Genomic DNA, 20,032 nt, shown 5'->3' with positions numbered 1-20,032 from the left:
CTCCTCACCCAGACCCCATTAATTGTCGACTCATATGGTGATTAGCAAGTGTTGGGCCATACTTTTGCCCCATCATACACTTCAGGTGGGCCTATACACAATAAGCTACCTCTTGGGTGTTTCGGGCCCTTCCCAAACTATGGTGGCCCAATTGTTTTAAATCCCCGATCCATGATAATAATTCTCCATCAAACGTTAAAACCAACAACAATAGTCCTAAAATTAAAAAGAGAAAGAGGAATAAATCATGTAATTTATCCCCAAATCATTCTTTTATTCCAACGGTGATCACTTTCCTTCCTCCTACTAGTTCCATCAGACCAGAGCATGCCCCCTCGATCGATCTTAATCAAAACCCATCTAATGGAACTCCTCACGGATTGGACGAGAATTGTGTGAATGACTCTATTTCAAATGAGATGGTTCATACAGTAGAAATTGGTTTCGAAGTGGGGTTTCAACTTGACAAGAACAATCTAGTTCTTGCACATGCCATGGGTGACATCTGTGGCAAAAATCTTGACTAATGAACTATCCCTCTCAAAAAGTGTGTGGCATGGGGACAAATGTTAAAATCAATTAGGTTAGGAGACTGCAGAAAACACACAAAGTCAACTTCATAGGGATTCAAGAAACTCAAATGTCAGATTTTTCTAGTATAAATGTGAATGGGTGTTGGGAATCAGACGAATTCGACTATGATGGTGTTAACTCCAATGGGCGATATGGGCGGCTCGTCTCTATTTGGAACACAAACTTTTTTCAAATAATTGAAGTAATCAAATCTCGTCACTTTCTGATTGTCATTGGGAAATGGAAAAATATTGACAGGAACACCATATTCGCCAATATCTATGGTCCACAATCGGTGACTGATAAACAAACTTTATGGGATGAACTACTCAACATCCAACAAAGTAGAAAAGGAAAATGGATCTTATTCGGTGATTTCAATGTGGTCAGATGCGATAGTGAAAGGTCCAACTCAAGCTTTTGTTCCACTAGTGCCCATGTGTTTAACACGTTCATCCTTAATGTTGGTCTTATTGATTATAACATGGATGGGAAAAAATTTACATACACGAGTCGTGTTGGTGCAAAACTCAGTAACTTAGATAGATTCCTGGGATGTTCAAACTTCTTAGCCAAGTTCCCTACTGTCTCTCCCACTACTCAGCCCCAGGAACTCTCTGATCACTGCCCGATCACACTAACATCCTATATGGATAACTTTGGTCCACCGCCTTTTAAGTTCTACAATTCTTGGTTACTTAAAGATGGACTAGATCATATTGTCCTCAATGCTTGGAAATCCTTTGATGGCTATGGCCTACCAGATGCTTACTTAGTAGCAAAATTGAAACACCTCAAAGGTGAAATAAGAAAGTAGAGGAATGAGGAGAGACGAAAAGAAAATCAGGAGGCACTTGAGCTAAAAGAGATGATCACAAAATTGGAGAAAGAGACTGAAACTAGAAGTTTAACAAAAGATGAACTCAATATCCAATGCAATGGCTTGAAAAAAATTCTTGAATTAGAGAAATTGGCGGCTTTAGATCTGAAACAAAGGTCTCATGTCAAGTGGACTATTGAAGGGGACGAAAACACAAAATTCTTTCATGGTTTCATCAACAACAAAAACCAAAAATATAGGATCAATGGCTTAAATATCAATGGTAAATGGTCTACTGGTGTAAAGAGATCAAGAAAGAGGCGTTCCGATTCTTTAAAAACAAATTTCATGAGCCATGGAGTTCTCGTCCCAAACTTATCAATCCTCAATTTCAGGCCATAACCATGATGGAGGCGATAAGGCTAGAAGCCCCAATTAGCTATGAAGAGGCCAAAAAAGTTGTTTGGGCTTACGGAAGCGAGATGACGCCTGGACCCGGCGGGTTCACCTTCAAACTCATCAAGCAATTCTGGAGCCTTATTTCACATGATGTGATGCATTTAATCTATCATTTTGAGGATCCTGGTACTCTGTCCCGAAGATGTAACTTCTTATTCATCATGTTGGCTCCTAAAACAAAAGATCCCGCCTCATTAAACAACTTTCATCCCATCGGTCTTATTGGGTGTCTCTATAAGATTATATCAAGGATCCTTGGCAATCATATCAAAACCATCATTGGGGGCATTATTGGGGATGTCCAATCCACTTACGTGGAGGGTTGTAACATCTTGGATGGTTCGTTAATTATTAACGAGGTCTATTCGTGGGCAAAGAAAATAAAAAAGAAGGCGCTGTTATTCAAAGTTGATTTTCACAAAGCCTTCGATTCAGTTAACTAGAACTATCTTGATTCAATCCTTGATCATATGGGTTTTGGCTGTAAATGGAGAGCATATATTTGAGGATGCCTCTCATCATCCAGAGCATCGATCATTGTGAATGGATGCCCTACCAAGGAATTAAATATTTTTAAAGGTGTTCGCCAAAGCGACCCCTTATCCCCATTTATGTTCATAATTGCCATGGAAGGCTTAAACGTAGCACTCAAAACAGCTGGTGAAAAGGGTATCTTCAAAGGTGTTTAACTTCCAGGTAATGGACCGATGATATCATACTTGTTTTATGTTGATGACGCGTTATTCATCGGTGAATGGTACAGATACAATCTGAAGAATGTTGCTTGTATTCGAAAGTGTTTTCACGCGTCGTCTGGACTTAAGGTGAATTTTAATAAGTCAAAGGTGTTTGGGATATGTTCCTCAACCCCTGAAACAAACAATTGGGCGAACATCCTTGGCTACGGTGTTGGTACTCTCCCTTTTACCTACTTGGGGGTCCACGTTAGTCAACATGAAGCCAATCAAAAGTTGGAAACCCATGATTCATAAATTCCATTCCAAACTGTTTAAGTGGAAGTCTAAGACACTCTCATTTGGGGTTCGGTTAACAATCATAAATTCAGTGTTAAGCAACCTTCCCACATACTATATGTCGCTATTTATTTAACCTCTGTCTCTAACCTATTCCTTTTCCTCTGTCCTTTTACAAGCAGTTAGCCTTCCTCTACAAGGAATGGAAGTGTGGTTTCCCCTTGTGGTGTTATGGAGACACTTGAAAAAATCGGCAGAAAGTTCTTTAGGGTGGTAACGAAGACAAGAACAAAATTCACTGGGTTGCGTGGGATAAAATTCTCACTCCCAAAGAAGTCAGTGGTCTAAGGGTAGGGTCCATCCGTGCTCTAAATGTGTGACTTACTGTCAAGTGGTGGTGGCGATTGAAATGAGAATGCTCATCTTTGTGGTGTCGAGTAATATCAGCTATCCATCAACTGGAAGGCAAACCTAATGATTATCTCTCTAATAAATGTTTTGCATGTGTATGGAATAATATTGTTGGTGCAAACAATGAGTTACAAAAAAGGCATTTGTACAAATGATATATTTAAGCAAGTTGTCAAATCTGGAGAAAAATACTTTTCTGGCTCGACACTTGGAGCGGGGCAGAAACACTAAAACAAAAATATCCTGGGCTATACGAATTGGAAATGAACAAAAAGTGCAACATAGCTGAAAAAAAAACAATGAAAATAATTGTGGATGGAAATCGTGTCCTTTGTAAGATGGATTGGCGAATGAGTTGGGACTATTATATAGTGACATTACTTTTATCCATCTACTTGATGGTGATGATTACTGGACGTGTATTCTCGCATCAGATGGGAAATACACGGTTGAGGTCCTAAGGAGTAAGATCAATGCACACTCCTCTGTGACACCCAACTGTACCTTATCTTGGTGCAGTGAAGTTCCTATAAGAGTATTGTGCTTCATTTGGAGAGCAACTCAAGGACGTATCCCAACTTCGACAACTCTAGTGTCTCAGGGTGTGTAGATTAGTAGTACACTATGTGGAGCATGTATAGGTGAAGAGGAGACAATTGAACATTTTCTTTCCATATGCCCGTTCGTGAGTACTATCCAGAAAAAAGTATCCAACTGGTGTGGTGTTATTGTAAGTGACACATACAATGTCCTAGACTTATTAAAATTTGTTGAGTCATGGGGTAGGTGTGTGAAGAAACGAAGGAGACTTCTAATCATCTGTTATGGTCTAATATGGGGGTTATGGAAGTTCAAGAATGACAAAATTTTCGAGCATCTCTTCACCAATCCAGCTGAAGGGGTAGAAGTCATTAAGTCATTAACTTACACGTGGATTAAGTGTAGGGGGAAAATTGGTATTTGTAGTTGGGATGAATGGAATGTCTCACCCTTTTCTCGTATGTAACGTCTTGATTTTCTGTTTTTTTTTGCTTTCTGTTTGTATGTTCTACCCTCGTCCAACTACTTGCTTGGCTTGGGCTTATTAATTCCATTAACTGTTTTAATTATATTTCTTGGTTTTGAAAATTGTATTTTACTCTTTAATTACTTCCCGATATTTGTGTTTCGTCCATGTTTATACCATTATAAAATGTTAGTATCTTATTATCTATATTCTATTTTTCACATGTAAAGTGTTTGTTTTTCTTTTTGCACCATCTTTTTACAATTTTATTATAAATAATATAATTTGTTTTTATCAAATTCCACACTTTACGTAATTTAAAAAGAAATTATCGTTTTCAAAAAAAAAAGAGATGCTTTTAGACTATTGTCATTGGTGATAAGCAACAACCTCATTGCTCCTCACCATTAAAAGTATTAAATAAAGTCAAAAATCACAAATAAAAAGATTTATAAAGTTACAACTTACAACCCCATATATAAAAAGATATATAAAGTCACAACTGGTTTCTTCCCAACTATTTTGTTCTTTCATTCACACTACATGGCAAAGTCATAGTGGATTTTACTTTTTATTTTGAAGACTAGTATCATAAAAGTTTTAAGTTTTATACCTATAATTGAAAAAAAACCATAACATTTTTTTTATTGGCTATGCCCACAACTTTTACATACTGTTATTTTTTTTTATTATTTTTTTTTTGCAAAACTATTCCCTATAGTTTGCAAAAAGTTATGGATGAAGTCTAAAAAAATTTCAACTTACATCATAGGTCCAAAAAGTTTTCAACTTACCCATCACGAGCAAACCCATGCCCTCAATTTCAACCTCCTGTCGCTCGAAAAGTCTCGCCGAAGAATCCTATTGTCGTCGGAAAATCTCAAAATCAGGATCTATGGTGTAAGTTGAAAACTTTTTGGACATGTGATGTAAGTTGAAAACTTTTTGAATCTCATCCATAATTTTTTTGCAAACTACATGAACCAATTTTGTAAAAAATATAACATAATTAACCATGAAACTAGTTAAATGAGCTAAAATGATAACTTTATATAAAAGTTGTGATCAGAACCAACCAAAAGAAATGTTAGGGTTTTTCTTAATTACACGTATAAAACTTGAGACTTTTATGGTATTAGTCATTTATTTTATAACTAAAGTACACACATTATATACATTATGCTTTTTTTCTTTCTAAAATTATAAATATATTAAAATTTATAATCTTTTCTCTATAAAATAAAGAATATTAGTTTTTAATAAATAAAATAAATTGTTGATATTATATATAATCTGCATAATAAAAATTGGTAATAAATAAAAAAAAATTAATAAAAGTTTTGGTTTGTTTGGGTTGATAACAAAGATAGTCTAATTATTTTTATTGGGTTGTGTATATAGATTAAAAAGTTGGGTTGTTATGATCATTATTTGTGGTAGTTATATGACCCTTTATAAAATGATAAATCCTACAACTAGTAAATGGCCTATAACCTTTTAAATACTAATAATAACAAATATTACAATTAGTAAATGGCCTTTGAAGGTCAAATGAGGACAGAAAAGTAATTTAATATGCTAATATTGCCCTCGGCCTCGGGATAAGATAGTAATTAAATGTTACTTAATGCTTTTGTTCTTTCTTTTCAAGGTTAAAATCTTAAAATGGATAAAAGTCTCTTTGCCTTCTTAATAATATAAATGGTGTTGCTAACAAGACATCTTTTAGACACTTTATTAACATTTTTATAAAAAGTGAACCAATAATTAACTACTTATAATCAACTTTTCCGGAAAACAATGCAATTTCAGCCAACAAAAATATTTAAAAATTTAATTAGGCTGGACGGAGTGGGAGCGGGAAAGGGGTGAGAGAAGCTTCCCTCACTCTTAAACACCACTCCTTGGGTGAGGGAAACATCCTGCGGGAAAGAGGTGGGGGGAGGGAGTGCCGCACTCTCTCTCTTCATGCTATTGGACAGGGGTTTTTTTTTTCTTTTTATCCTTTATAATATTTATAAAATTATGTATCTATCAAAAAAATATAAAAATATATTAAAATTCATGGTTTTTAATTCCATACAAAATGAATATAATATATGTATGAAATATATTTTTAAAAAAATATAAAAAAATAGTGAGAGAAGCTTCCCACCCATTCCTTGGGTTTTAGGTGAAGGAAAGAAAAGTGAGAGAAAAAATGGTATGGCCCACAAAAAGTGAGGGAAACATCCCTCCCACACCCTCCGCTCTTAGGGTGTCCATATTGCAATATAGGGTGTCCAATTTCAGCCAATAAAAAAAATTAACAATGTCATGATTAAAAAAACATTGTTCTTATCTAAAGGTATATATCTTTGTAATTATCATAAATTTCCTTTTTAGAACAATGTTTTTTTTAATTATGGCATTGTTAATTTTTTTTTGAACTAACAAATTTTACTAAGAAGAGAAGAGAGAAGTAGGAGCCCTACCTAGCCATGGGCTAGGCAAGGTAGGAATACATGACCAATAAAATCAAGAAACATCACCATAATATACACATAACAAACTTTTCTATTCTACATTTACATGAGTGGATTAATATACCAATCAATCCAATTATATGTTTTTTTTTTTTTTTTTTTTTTTACTATTTCTATGATTGATCCAAATGAACATCATTGACTTAATATAATATCGTTTATTGACTAACATACACACTATGTTCTCGAGTTTTTTGCTTTCCTTTGAAGGTGGAAAAAACAAAGAAAATTCATGTTGATTATTATTTTTTTTTTCTAAAGATGGAAAAGGAGGGAATGTGGGTACATTTCTTTGCTTTTTCTTTTATATATTTCCTTACAATTTTGGAAATATATGGAAGGAAATGAAAGGCTTTATAAAGTATAATAATGACAAACAATTTAAGTTAAATTATATTTCTTTCAGTTGTCATATATTTATAGTGTATTGATCAAATTATGAAATATCAATTATTGTTGTTTTTCATTTCAACTCAAGAATATTTTATTGTTTTAAATTAATTTTGTTTAGGCCATCTACAATAATTCAATAATACAATGTTAATGTTACGACTAGGGATGAGCAAAAGGACCGAACCGGCCCGAACCGGACCCGACCCGGGAACCGGCTTCGGCCAAAATCAAGAACCGAACCGGCCCAGCGGTTCTACCGGTTCTTGCCGTGTCTTCAAATGTTGGAACCGGTCCTCGAAAAATAGCATCATACGGTTCCGGTTTTTGCCGGTTCTACCGGTTCCGGTTATATCGGTTCCGGTTCCTACCGGTTTCCGGTTCCAAAAATCCACAAAAATAACGTCCCGGTCCCGGTCCGACCGGTTCCGGCCGGTTCTCCGATCCATATGCTCATCCCTAGTTACGACATTTCAAACATGGTCTTTTTTAAAATGGTCCCACTAAAAATTAGAAAACCATTTTATATAGTTTAAAATATATATTTGTGTCATACATATTAGAAATGATGTGAATATATAATAAAAAAGAGTGAGTCATGTATTGCAAGTCTTTTGAATCTTGTATGATTACATACATGACAACATATAGCACATTTGCAAAACTATTTGAAAAACGGCTTGATCTTATATTTTTTAATTGAAAATATGAAAAATGATCATAAAAAGTTTATAATTATTAAAGTTCTTATTTTACTCTCATTACTTTCGTTTTTTCTTTTCTTTATCACAATTTTGGTCATTTTTACGGCCAGTCTAGTCTAAAGCATTTCAAATGGAGGGTCTTTTCTAAAATGATGATGTTATGAGAATTATGGAGAAAAAATGGTGTATTTATTAGATTATTTCTAAAAGTGGGCAATCATTTATATAATTTGTTACATCTTTATTACAAAAATATCTCAAGATCTATTTTTAGGAAAACCTTGCGTCTTTTAAAATAGCATTAATATTCAATATATTATTCTTGAAAGTACAGGGAATATATGTACACAAAAAACAACCTAAATAAAGTTAATGAATAAATTATCATTTATAAGTTATAACGTTATCATAAAACTTTACTCCATAACTTTTGGTACTTTATTCTCTTACTAATATGATAAGTTCTTCTCATACTAATTGTCCCCAAATAACTTTATCAAAAAATAAGAACTAAAGCAATAAAGCTATTTATTTTTTTAGGCTTATTCTTCTTTAGTTGGTATCATTTAGTAATCATTTATCAATGATTACACATTCTTACTCGAGGTTGCAAACATCAAGTATTCTACAAAATTTGATTAATAACTATTTACATAATGTTATCATGCCTTGACAAACTTGAAAATTATACCTTTTATAAATATTATATCTCTTAATCAAATAAATGTATTTTTAGTTAAATGTTATTTTAAAAACGCAATGTTAAATTCAAGATTTAAAAACCTATAATTAGGTGTATAGCAAAATAAGAGACCCCATTATCAAACAAGGAGGAGTTTATAAACAAGCCGATCTTTATCTTATCTTATTTGTTGTAACATCCTCTTTTTAGGTATTCATTTATGAGTTTTAGCTATTTTTTATTTTTGTTCATTTGGATTGGCCACTCGATTGATGAGAAACGCGTATCCGCGATTGGCCACGGCGTGACGTTATGTTTGCTACGACGTGGCAGCCATTTGGGCCTAAAACCCTAACTTCGAGATTGGTGCCCTATTTAAGGGCACTAACTCCTAGGGTTGCCTCATTTGGCAGCCTCCACCTTGTGAAAACGAACCCCATCTAAAACCCTAACCTCCAGTTGTGTTTTGATTGCTTGAACTCCATTCATGTGAAGGTTGAAGGAAGAAGGAGCTCTTGGTGTTGCTTGTGAGTGTGGTTTCAGCCTAGATCTAACATCTTCATCTCATTTCTGACTCATTGGAGGTATAAAGTCTCTACCTTACTCATTATTTCTCTAGATCTAGTTCTAGGTCATTTATTGAGCTTTTAGTCCCAAATCTTCTTGTTCTTGGAGCTTGAGTGTGAACTCCAGAACCCTTGAGTGTATTTGTTAGCTTATGGACCTTGGGGTTGGTTGGAAAGTTGGCGTGCATGGCTTATTGAGTGAGTCCATGCCTTGGTGTTGTCATTAACAACTTAGAATTTGAGATCTTGTCTTAATTGGATTTCTTAATGGATAAAGTTGTAAACTTTATCCATCAAGACCTTGAGGGGAACCAAATCTGAGCTTTACAACTGTTGGGATTGAGGATAACAACTTAATCCATTAAGTTGTTGGTGCCTAGGCCCACAGCGTGGCTACCAGTTGCCACGATGTGGCGACTGGTGTTTCCACGACCATTTCGCCTGGACGTTGCTACGACGTGGCATCAAGTGGCCACATCGTGTGAATTGACTTATTGCCGGTTGTTTTGTCTTGGAGTGCCCACGACGTGGCCTATGGGTGGCCACGACGTGGAGACCTGTCAAAGTTGACTTTGACTGTTGACTTTTTGAACATGGTTGACTTTTACTTAAATTAGGGGGGGTTAAGGAGTATAGACTGAGCGGTTACTTCCTTATTGTTGAATATGTGTTTCATAGTACCGGCCTTCATCATGTGAGAGCTGTTGTGTTTTAGCTGCTATCTGCGAGGTGAGTCCTCTCACTATACTATAGGACACTAGGTGTCGTTTATGCATATGTCTATGTGACTATTGTTGGTATGATTGTATGTTGTACGCATGGAGCCGATATGGGCTCGGAGTCACTACGGAATCGGGGTTGATATAGACTTGATTGAACCGATTTGGGCTAAGAGTCATTATGGACTCGAGGTTGATGCAGTCCCGGGGTTGTTACAGACCTGATACAACTATGTGTTGTTATATATGTTGTATGTGGTATTTTGGGGGAACTCACTAAGCTTCGTGCTTACAGTTGTTGATATATTGTGTTTCAGGTACTTCAGATGATTGCGGGAAGACGAAGGCTTGATTGTACACATCCACCCGCAGTTTCTGTTATTCTACATGTTTTGATACTCTAATATTTTGGGATGATTGTATTTGATACTTGTGTTTTCTTGACTTGGATTTTTAAGAACAATATATTTATCCGTAATTAAAAATGAAAAATTTGTTTTGAAAATGGGACGTTACAAATTGGTATGTAACGTCCCGATTTTTAATCCAATTTTTTTTCATTTTTATTTATCCAAATTATAAGTCTTACACATGTTATATTACATATTTAATTACAAAAGTGAGTCTTAGCGGAAGTCATATTATTATTTATTGTCTTCGATGCAAGTACAGTCACGCGAGTGCCTTTCCTCGATCCGAAGAACAACCTGTAAAGCAATTATTCAACAACTGTAAGCCGAGGCTTAGTGAATTCCCTCAAAATACCACATACCACAACATGTATACAATGCATACACATATTGACCTTCAACTTATAGCTGGTTCGCCCTATATAGCCTTCAGCACGTGGCTGGTTCACTTTCCCTTGGCCTTTAAAATAAAACTAGTCCGCCCGAGTCTATTGTGTCACACCCCAAAACCGGAACGGCGGAATCGTTCGGGGGTGGAGGATGTCATGTACAGTATCATAACAATGCAAAGTAGTAAACAAGCAACAACATCATCCATTGCATTAATAATATAATTTAATACAAGTATGTTCTGTCAAGTTTAATAGACACCAAAAGATGAGTCTTGAACGAGCTCCATCTTCTCAAACTTGGCACCGGTACCTGTCTACTGGTGACATGAGAATACAAGTTATTTTGAAAGAGTTTATCAGCTTTAAAGCTGGTGAGATCATAAGTATTTTAGTGTCATTGTTGTTGGATTAATGTCTAAGTCCATAACTATATTTGGTATGTACTTGACCCGATCCGGCATGGTCCATTTGGGTTGCACTTCACCGGCACAATTTATATGGATAGTCTTTTGAGAATAGTATATTTATGATTTATATTAATATATTATAAGTTCTAATATATTAATATGGAATCATATTATTTAATTAGTATTGATCAAGAATTAATTTAGAATTAATTAAGTGATCAAAAAGAACTAATTAAATATGGACTCTTATATATATGGAATGAGCCAAGTTCATTTAGGTTGGGCTAAGCTTTCATGGATGGTCCATGGAGCTTTTAACCCATGGATCCTATGTAAATGAAAGGTCATGGGTATTAGGGTTTACATGGATGTAACCCTAATCCTCCATAATATATAAAGGGGTCATTGGCTCACAAAATTGGCACAAGTGTGTGAAAATAAGAGTGGGCCGATTTTAGTGTGCATACATATTCTCTCAAGTTCTTCCAAGGTGTTTTGGTGATTTGTGATTCCATTTGAGGCTTCCACACTATTGGGGCTAAGCTCTTAAAGCTTGAAGAAATCAAGCACCAACAAAGAGGTATGTAATTCTACTAGATTTTATATTACATGTACTTTATATTATGCTAGTTAGAATAATACCTTGGAAAATTGATATTTGCATGTATAATAGAGAAAACATAGATCCAAGGTATTTAGGGTTGCATGTACACCATAGGTGTGTTAGAATGCTCAAAACCCAACAGTGGGATCAGAGCCAGGTTGTTTTCTATTATATTTGATGCAAATGTATTTTTTTTCAAGTTGAAGGAAAAAAAAAGGAAAAAAACATGAAGTTTGTCATATTTTAAGATAATTACTTGATTTTATGAAAAACTAATTATTTTTAAAAATTTGAGTCACTTTACTATATGAGTTGAATTAGGTCAAATTTAGTAAAAGATAAAATGATATGATTATTTTATTAGTTTTAAAAGTTTGATCTAAAGAGTTTTTTGAAACCTCCAAAAGTTATGGATATGAAAAGGTTTTAAAAAAAATTGATTCAAAGTTTTTTATGGAGTTACAAAACTTGGTCTTAATGTTTAAAGAATTCCATAACTTGTTCTTAAGTTATGGAACATGGAAAGTTTCATCATAAAACACCATTAATTCCATAAGTTATGGAATCCAAAGGTTTTCAAGAATTACAAAACTTGCCCTCAAGTTTTGGAATTTGAGAAAAGTTTTTTATGAAAAAAAAAGAATTGAATTCTAAAACTCTTGGGTTCATAACTTAAACAATTAATTAAATGGTTTTAATTTTGAGTTTAATAATTGGAATTATGATGTTTTGTTGAATAGTTCAAATTAACTCTTATGGACTTTATTAATAGTTAATTAAAGCGTTTAATTAAAAGAGTATTATTAATCCATAAATATATGGTTTGAGTTTAATTAAATTAAAAGTCTAGTTTAATTAATAGATTAAACCACCAAGTATTTTAAATGTCTAAAATACACCCTTATACTATTATAATATTAAAAGTTTAATATATTATATGTATAAGAGCAAGTCGTCTTACCATTAGTAGGCCTCATTCACGAAGCCGGTCTATAAGGGGGGTATAAGGTTACTGCCTATAAAATGGTAGTTTAATGGGTGTCCACTCTCACTCACCGCTTCCTTGACCGGTGGAGGGTCGTTAGCCGAACAGGTAGGACAAGGACTATAATTCTCCCTTCATTATAAGTATAATGATAAATACTAAGTAACTAAACACTTATAAATTCCCAATCTTAGTTACTTAGGAAAATGTGAATAAGGTGCTAATCCATGAAATTACACTTTGCACTTTGTTTAAGCTGTTAGTGGAGCGTGTGTGGTTAACCGGCACACTAACCTGGACTTAACAAGGTAGGCAAAGGGTAACTTAATGTTTATCATAGTATCGTTGGAGTGTGTGTGGTTAACCGACACATCGATTGAGGGGTAAATATTAAGGGTACCAAGTATATTTGCATGGTTACTTCACACCTTGTTTTGTGATCCTCGGCATCCCAGTCACAAAACCTGAAGGACACACTCGAGATTGAAACATGCCATTGAAAAGTTCAATGAATCTCAAAAGAATCTAGGAGTTTCAAAACCAATTAAAACCTAATAATACATTTCGTTTATCTTGGTGGAAATTGGTGAATCGTCATTCACCTACCTTCAAATATTTTATAGCTTGGATTACGACATCCCTCTTCCAAGTTATAAAATAGTTTGTTGGGTCCTAGCCTTAATATATCATATTGGGTGTTATATTAAGGACTTAAATCAACTTTACGTGAATTTCTCCTATTGTTGATGTCTGGTTTAGACAACAATGATCTTCCCAAACCAAGCTTTCCTAATGAATATGACTTCCCGAGTTTGGCTCATGGAAGTCATACTTCTCTTCCTCCACCTCCTCCAATTATTCTCCCTAACCCACAAGTTCAAGGTCACTCAAGCCCTAATGGCAAGCAAGGTCTATGTGTGATCACATCTTAGAGATGAAGTCACATATTGACAAGCCGGGAGAGTTGGGTGTCAAAGTCTTGAGAAAGTTGGATGTTCAATCACTTTCTAAGTCACATAGTGAGTTCCTTTGGGACTACTATGAAGCAGACTATGACATGAACCTTAATGATCATATCTATTTGCTTGGTGCTGCTGAATCAGCAATGATTTGGAACGATAGTAAAGCAAATTTGATTAGAAGATCAACTTCCCAAAAACTTTATGGACAGTGACAATGGTGACACTGGAAATCCAGAAAAAGCATTCTCTTCCCAATGGAAAGGGATTGGCCATAGTCAACCCGATTGACCAAATGGTAAAGAGAAAGGCTAAGTCTGAGATAGTCCCATTACCAAAGGGTCCATATGTTTATTTTGCCAAAGGAAGGGGCGTTGATTGCAAAGCTGCCAAATTTACCTAAGGATGTTAAAGTCAATAAGTTTGACTCTACATCAGGTAGAGCCCATTATCTAACTCTGTTAAGTTCTATTCTGAGATCCTCATTACATGATGTGACTGGGTCACATGTTGATGTTTTAAGAATCAAAGAATAGAGAGAAATCTTAAAGGAAGTATATGCTGATTCTGATCGCGAAGGTGGATTTCGATCGCATCAGAATTTTGAGCAGTTGCTTAAGAAGTTATGATATATTGCTAAGGAATAAATAACAACAATTTTCCATGTGGATTGTAAGGATAAGTTTTTCCGCAAAGTTTTAAAAATAAAAGAAAATTGTTTAATTTTATTTATTTGAAGTATCCTTACAATGGCATTTGTGGAAAATTGTTGCTTATATGATTCCACTGACAGCAATATTGGAAAATGGATTTGATTCTTTCATTTGTGGTAGTTTCTAAATTTACCAAATCAGGAAAGTTCCTCATCACCCAAGTTTCAATTGGACCGAAACTTGGAATCATGCAAGTTGAATAGTATGATGAATGAGAACTTTCAAGCATGGGAAAATCAAGACTAATTACTTGTTCACATGGATGTGTGAGTGAAGTGAAGGACTAAAGGGATCGAGTACACATTCTTGTGCACTGGTCATGTCCACCACAAAGCTCGTTAAGACTATTTGATTTACTAAAGTTTAGTAAATATGGTTATACTTACAAGTTTAAGTATAATTCTGAAACATTGGAAAAGTCTCAATGTATGGCAGAACGAATGGGAAGAATCAAATTAGGCAGAAAGATAAAAGTTTCTCAAATCTGAAAATATGGGAGAGTACTTTAGTATCATGTTTGTGATCATCTTAATGATTTAGAAATCATATCACAATTAGTCCTCTAAAGGTCATCTTAGTGCATTCTTATTACTAAGAAGATGAGTCATGAATTGTTGAAATGGTTAGATCAGGAAGATGAGTCATACTTCGTTCCAAAACAATTCTTAGAGTCATACTCCAAGATTGTAACTTGAGTGACATATCTTAAAGAAAGGTTTAAAACACTTGTCAAATGTAAGAGTAAAAGTGTCCTACTCTTGTACATTTGAAATTGGTAAGTTGTGATGTTTTGGATAAAACAAAGACCAACTAAGGCCAATTGTGTGAAGTGTTTGTCTTGATAAAGAATCCACACTATCTCTTGAATATTTGGCAAGATAGTCTTATATGTCAAGAGGATAGTGGGAGTCTTAAAGATCCTAAAAAGAATTTCAAGAACTAATCAAGAATAAAACCTGAGGTTCTTCACTAGCACACGACTTGAGGTTTATAACCTATCGTGTTGACATATTCTGTGCCCATTCCAGTTAAAGTTGGCTTTGCATAGGAGTTCTGAAAGTTCTCAATTGGTTGCATAACAACTTGGAAGCAATGGCAGGCCCTGTACTGCCAGGTGGCAAGAAGTTAAGATTGCATAAGTTCAGTCCATATGAGTTTGGATTTGTCATTATCCTTGTCTTGTGACTATGGTTTTGACGATTCACATGGATAAGAACACATACACCATAAAATCTAAGGGTCATAAGGTTTCTCTCCGATTCATGAAAATGATGGTGAGGAAACACTTCCACCAAGTAGATTTGAAGCAGATGGCAAAAGGTCTAAACAATTGAGACTATGATTACGGCATCCCTTTTCATAGTTCTGAAATTGTTTAGACACACATGCATGCTATCTAAGGAAAGGTGTATGATTTTGATAAAGTTTTATCAAAGCATCTCGTATCAGAAATCTGAACTTTGGTAAGAAAGTCAATAAAGTATTGATTTCTAGAACTCCAGCTGATTTCTGAGTACATGTCAAAGCTAGTGGGAGCATAAGTGTTATGCTAATAATCATCATGTTAGTAGGAGCATGATAATTATTGTTAGTGTTGCAAGTTAGCAATGTTAATTATAGAAAACAAAAAGTTTCAATTCGTGAGGCTGCAGAGATTGAAAAAGTTGTTTTGCTATAATTAAGGGAGAGGATATACTTCATTTCAGTTCTAAAGGCTTAGATTGAGACCTTAATCATCTTTAGTCAAGAATATATATATGAATTTCATGTTGGATTGGTTCAACTTAAGGAAATTCTATATATTGCGTTCTCAAAATTCAATTATGATTACGACATCCCTCTTCATAGTCAAATTTTGAAAACATGGCAAATAAAAATATTATAGCAAAAGATTGGTCTAGAATCATGTCTTTATGTGAGACATCATGAATCGTGTACCATTTGCTTTGGGTAGAGGATCGATTGCATGTGCTATAATATTTGTCATTTCTAAATTTTTCCAAATGCCCAGAGGCATTAAGAAGGGAAAAGGTCTAGAATTGGATATGACTAAAATGATTAAGCAATTGTCGAGGACAATCTGAGGTTTACCAAAGATTGGTTGCTCAGGGACAGTTGGAAGTATAGTGCTAATTTTGGAAGGACCATATTGACATATTCTGAAAAGAGGCATCTCTTATTCAGAAGTGATAGTCAAAATGAGAATATGGAGTTGTCTCCATAGGTGGAAGTTATCTGTGTAAGATTAGAAAACTTAATGCAAGAAGCATGTCCAAAGCAATGTACTTTGAATATGAGACTTAGTTTCCATGGAGTTGATCTCCATTGGAATACCTTATAATGACTGTTGGCAAGTCTTTGTGACTTTGTACATATTCATTACAGGAGGGTCAGTGCATATAAGTTTAAAATCTAAACAGATTTCGATAAATGATAGGAATTTGAAATTCTCACATTTTTCGATAAGGATTTGGGAGTGTGAAATTAGAATCATTGAAATTATGTTCAATTGGTTTATTTCACAAAGTAAGGATCATAGACAAACATAGAGTGCATACTTGGTGTATGGCAAAGCTATTGTTTAAGAAAAACATAGTGTACATGCTTGGAGCATGGGACAACTAGTGTTTTTAATTCAAGTATAAAGTTGATAAAACCGAAACAATGAATAATGAGTAATCAGTATGGTGATAAATAAAAGTGTTTATTTATATTCATAGGGTTTGATACCATATTTGATTCATTTATTCTTGTGTTTCACTTTGCATGTTTTGACTTCCAGAATAACTAAGTCGCTCTTCCTGAATGATTAAGTTATTCAAACCATCCACAGTCGGTCATATGTTGGAAGTAGATATGAATCAAGACTGTCATGGGTTGGTTTGTAGAGGTCCAAGTTGGTGGACAAAGTGGTGCTACAACACTCATGAGTGCTCATAAGTTCTGAGTATTGGATTCAACCCGCGCTCATTTGAATCACTTCATGGATTTTATCACGAGTGATCATGAGACGATAATATCTTATATTCTTCAAACCTAGAGATATGAGTTGTTACTATGAGTTGGTTATACATTGATTGCACGAAAACGCATTTGGTAACTGGATGTTATAAAACGTGCCTTTGTGTATGATTCAACAAGTAGTAGAACAAGCCATATGAGTCGAAGTTTATCCATTCCTTTTACCTTCGGGATAAAAGCGATATCTGTGGGCCCCTCGATGATTTAGCGATGACACATGTGAGTGCTTGGCCAAGCCAGGATTGATTTGATTTGTTCAATCAGTCAGTCATCATAAATCGAAAATCAGGAAACAACAAATGGACAGAGAGAATGATTATAATCCATGTCTCAGTCCATATGATATCTAGAATGGAGGAATATATGATCCCTTATCTAATGGACAAGTCATTGACAAGGTCAGAGTTCGACAGCGGCTTTAAGAGCTACGATTGCCAGTTAGGTTTTGAAGTCATACTCAATAATAGTTTTAGACTTATCCAAGTGGGAGACTGTTGGATTAATGTCTAAGTCCATAACTATATTTGGTATGTACTTGACCCGACCCCGCATGGTCCATTTGGGTTGCACTTCACCGACACAATTTATATGGATAGTCTTTTGAGAATAGTATATTTATGATTTATATTAATATATTATAAGTTCTAATATATTAATATGGAATCATATTATTTAATTAGTATTGATCTAGAATTAATTTAGAATTAATTAAGTGATCAAAAAGAACTAATTAAATATGGACTCTTATATATATGGAATGGGCCAAGTTCATTTAGGTTGGGCTAAGCTTTCATGGATGGTCCATGGAGCTTTTAACCCATGGATCCTATGTAAATGAAAGGTCATGGGTATTAGGGTTTACATGGATGTAACCCTAATCCTCCATAATATATAAAGGGGTCCTTGGCTCACAAAATTGGCACAAGTGTGTGAAAATAAGAGTGGGCCGATTTTAGTGTGCATACATATTCTCTCAAGTTCTTCCAAGGTGTTTTGGTGATTTGTGATTCCATTTGAGGCTTCCACACTATTGGGGCTAAGCTCTTAAAGCTTGAAGAAATCAAGCACCAACAAAGAGGCATGTAATTCTACTAGATTTTATATTACATGTACTTTATATTATGCTAGTTAGAACAATACCTTGGAAAATTGATATTTGCATGTATAATAGAGAAAACATAGATCCAAGGTATTTAGGGTTGCATGTACACCATAGGTGTGTTAGAATGCTCAAAACCCAACAATTGTTTGTATGTAAGTGTTTGTAAGTATGAGATGTATAAGTTTGTAAAAGTTTGTAATTGTTTGAACTCTCCTAGAAAACCCTATGTTTCCTACTAAAAGTAGCCTTCTACCAAGGCATCAACTGTTTGTATGTAAGACTCTTGAAAGAGTATGTATTTTCCCAAATCTGACTATCATTAACCAAAATTATAGTTTTTACATTACTGTTTATTGTGTGAAGATCACAAAGTGAATGCAATGGGAAAATGAAATAGTACTGTAGTGTTGTATTAAGTAACTACTGCTGTACTAACTACCTTAAACCAATTGTTATTTAAAGTACCATGTGATCGGCCTGTACCCTGCTACCGACTATAAACACGACGATGTAAGACGTCGGAAGAAATGACGTTTGGCACCCGTAGACTTGCAAGTCCCACTGTAGCGAGGAGCAATGTGTAGGATAGTCAATCCAGTATAGATCTATACACAAACTCAAACGCTCCCCACTTAAGGAGATTCTGGATACAAAACGGGCCATGACAGGTGATGCCATGCCCCGTTACGTGGCTCACATAACTGTAGTAATGTTCTAGTATATGTATGTGCTAGCTGTATTGTGTGTTCTCTCTCTGTCTAGCATGTATGTATGTTTTCTCTGTATGGTATTGTATGTTCTCTCTGTATGGTATTGTTTGTTTCTCATCATAGTATTCTCTATCTGTATGTTATGTTCTCTCTGTATGGTATTGACTCATGTATGAACTGACTCATTGTATGTTTCACTGTTCTAGTAATAATATTAGTATCTCCCTAAACTATACCTATTATAGTTTACTAGTAATGTTGTTTGTGCGTATGAACATGTTTGTATACCTTTGCTACCCAAAGGTATTGAATAGAAAGAAGTAACCTTTTATATCTACACACATATACATGATATATGACTAGGATTCAAACGAACTTCGGACAAACAACCGATACCCTAAGTCCACAACCAAACAAGGAACAGGAGGTAAGGTGAGCTATCAGTCCTAAGTCCTTTAAATCCTACTTATATAACTATATCTATATAGATACACATTTAACAGAATATAAGTTTAAAAGAGTTTAATAAAAGTATTTGACATGTAAAAGAGTTTAATAAAACAGTTTGAAGTAGTTTGTTTGAAAACATAGTTTGAAAAGTAAGAAATCCACTTGTTTGGTAGTTATTAATCACATGTGATTGATATAATAACAATAATAGTTCAACTTGTATCCCCCCACAAAATCATTTAAAATCATTTAAAAGATTGATTAAGGGGGTATGAACTCACCTGTAGTGAGTAACTCGAATGAAAGATCGATATAGGATTGTTGGGTGTCAATTGGAGTCTTGAGCACAAACGAATCCTATTTAACATATAATTACACATATATGAATACATTCAATGTATATAACCACTAAAAGTGATAGGGACGCGCCTTAAGGACATAAAAACACTT

At 34.6% G+C, this 20,032-nt stretch overlaps 1 protein-coding gene across 1 annotated transcript; it reads left to right on the top strand.

Annotated features, from left to right (window-relative positions):
- The first annotated feature begins 640 nt into the window (after positions 1-640).
- Positions 641-1,390, top strand: LOC145104547 (uncharacterized). Its single transcript, XM_079041772.1, has one exon. It carries the CDS (start codon positions 641-643, stop codon positions 1,388-1,390), a length of 750 nt encoding a protein of 249 aa, XP_078897898.1.
- The last annotated feature ends 18,642 nt before the right edge of the window (positions 1,391-20,032 follow it).

This window comes from Lactuca virosa, chromosome 4, assembly GCF_052849685.1.
Source record: "Lactuca virosa cultivar CGN04683 chromosome 4, Lactuca_virosa_CGN04683_v6, whole genome shotgun sequence".
Classification (NCBI taxonomy): domain Eukaryota; kingdom Viridiplantae; phylum Streptophyta; class Magnoliopsida; order Asterales; family Asteraceae; genus Lactuca; species Lactuca virosa.
Note: the sequence above shows the minus strand (reverse complement) of the source record. Positions and strands in the feature narration are given on the sequence as shown.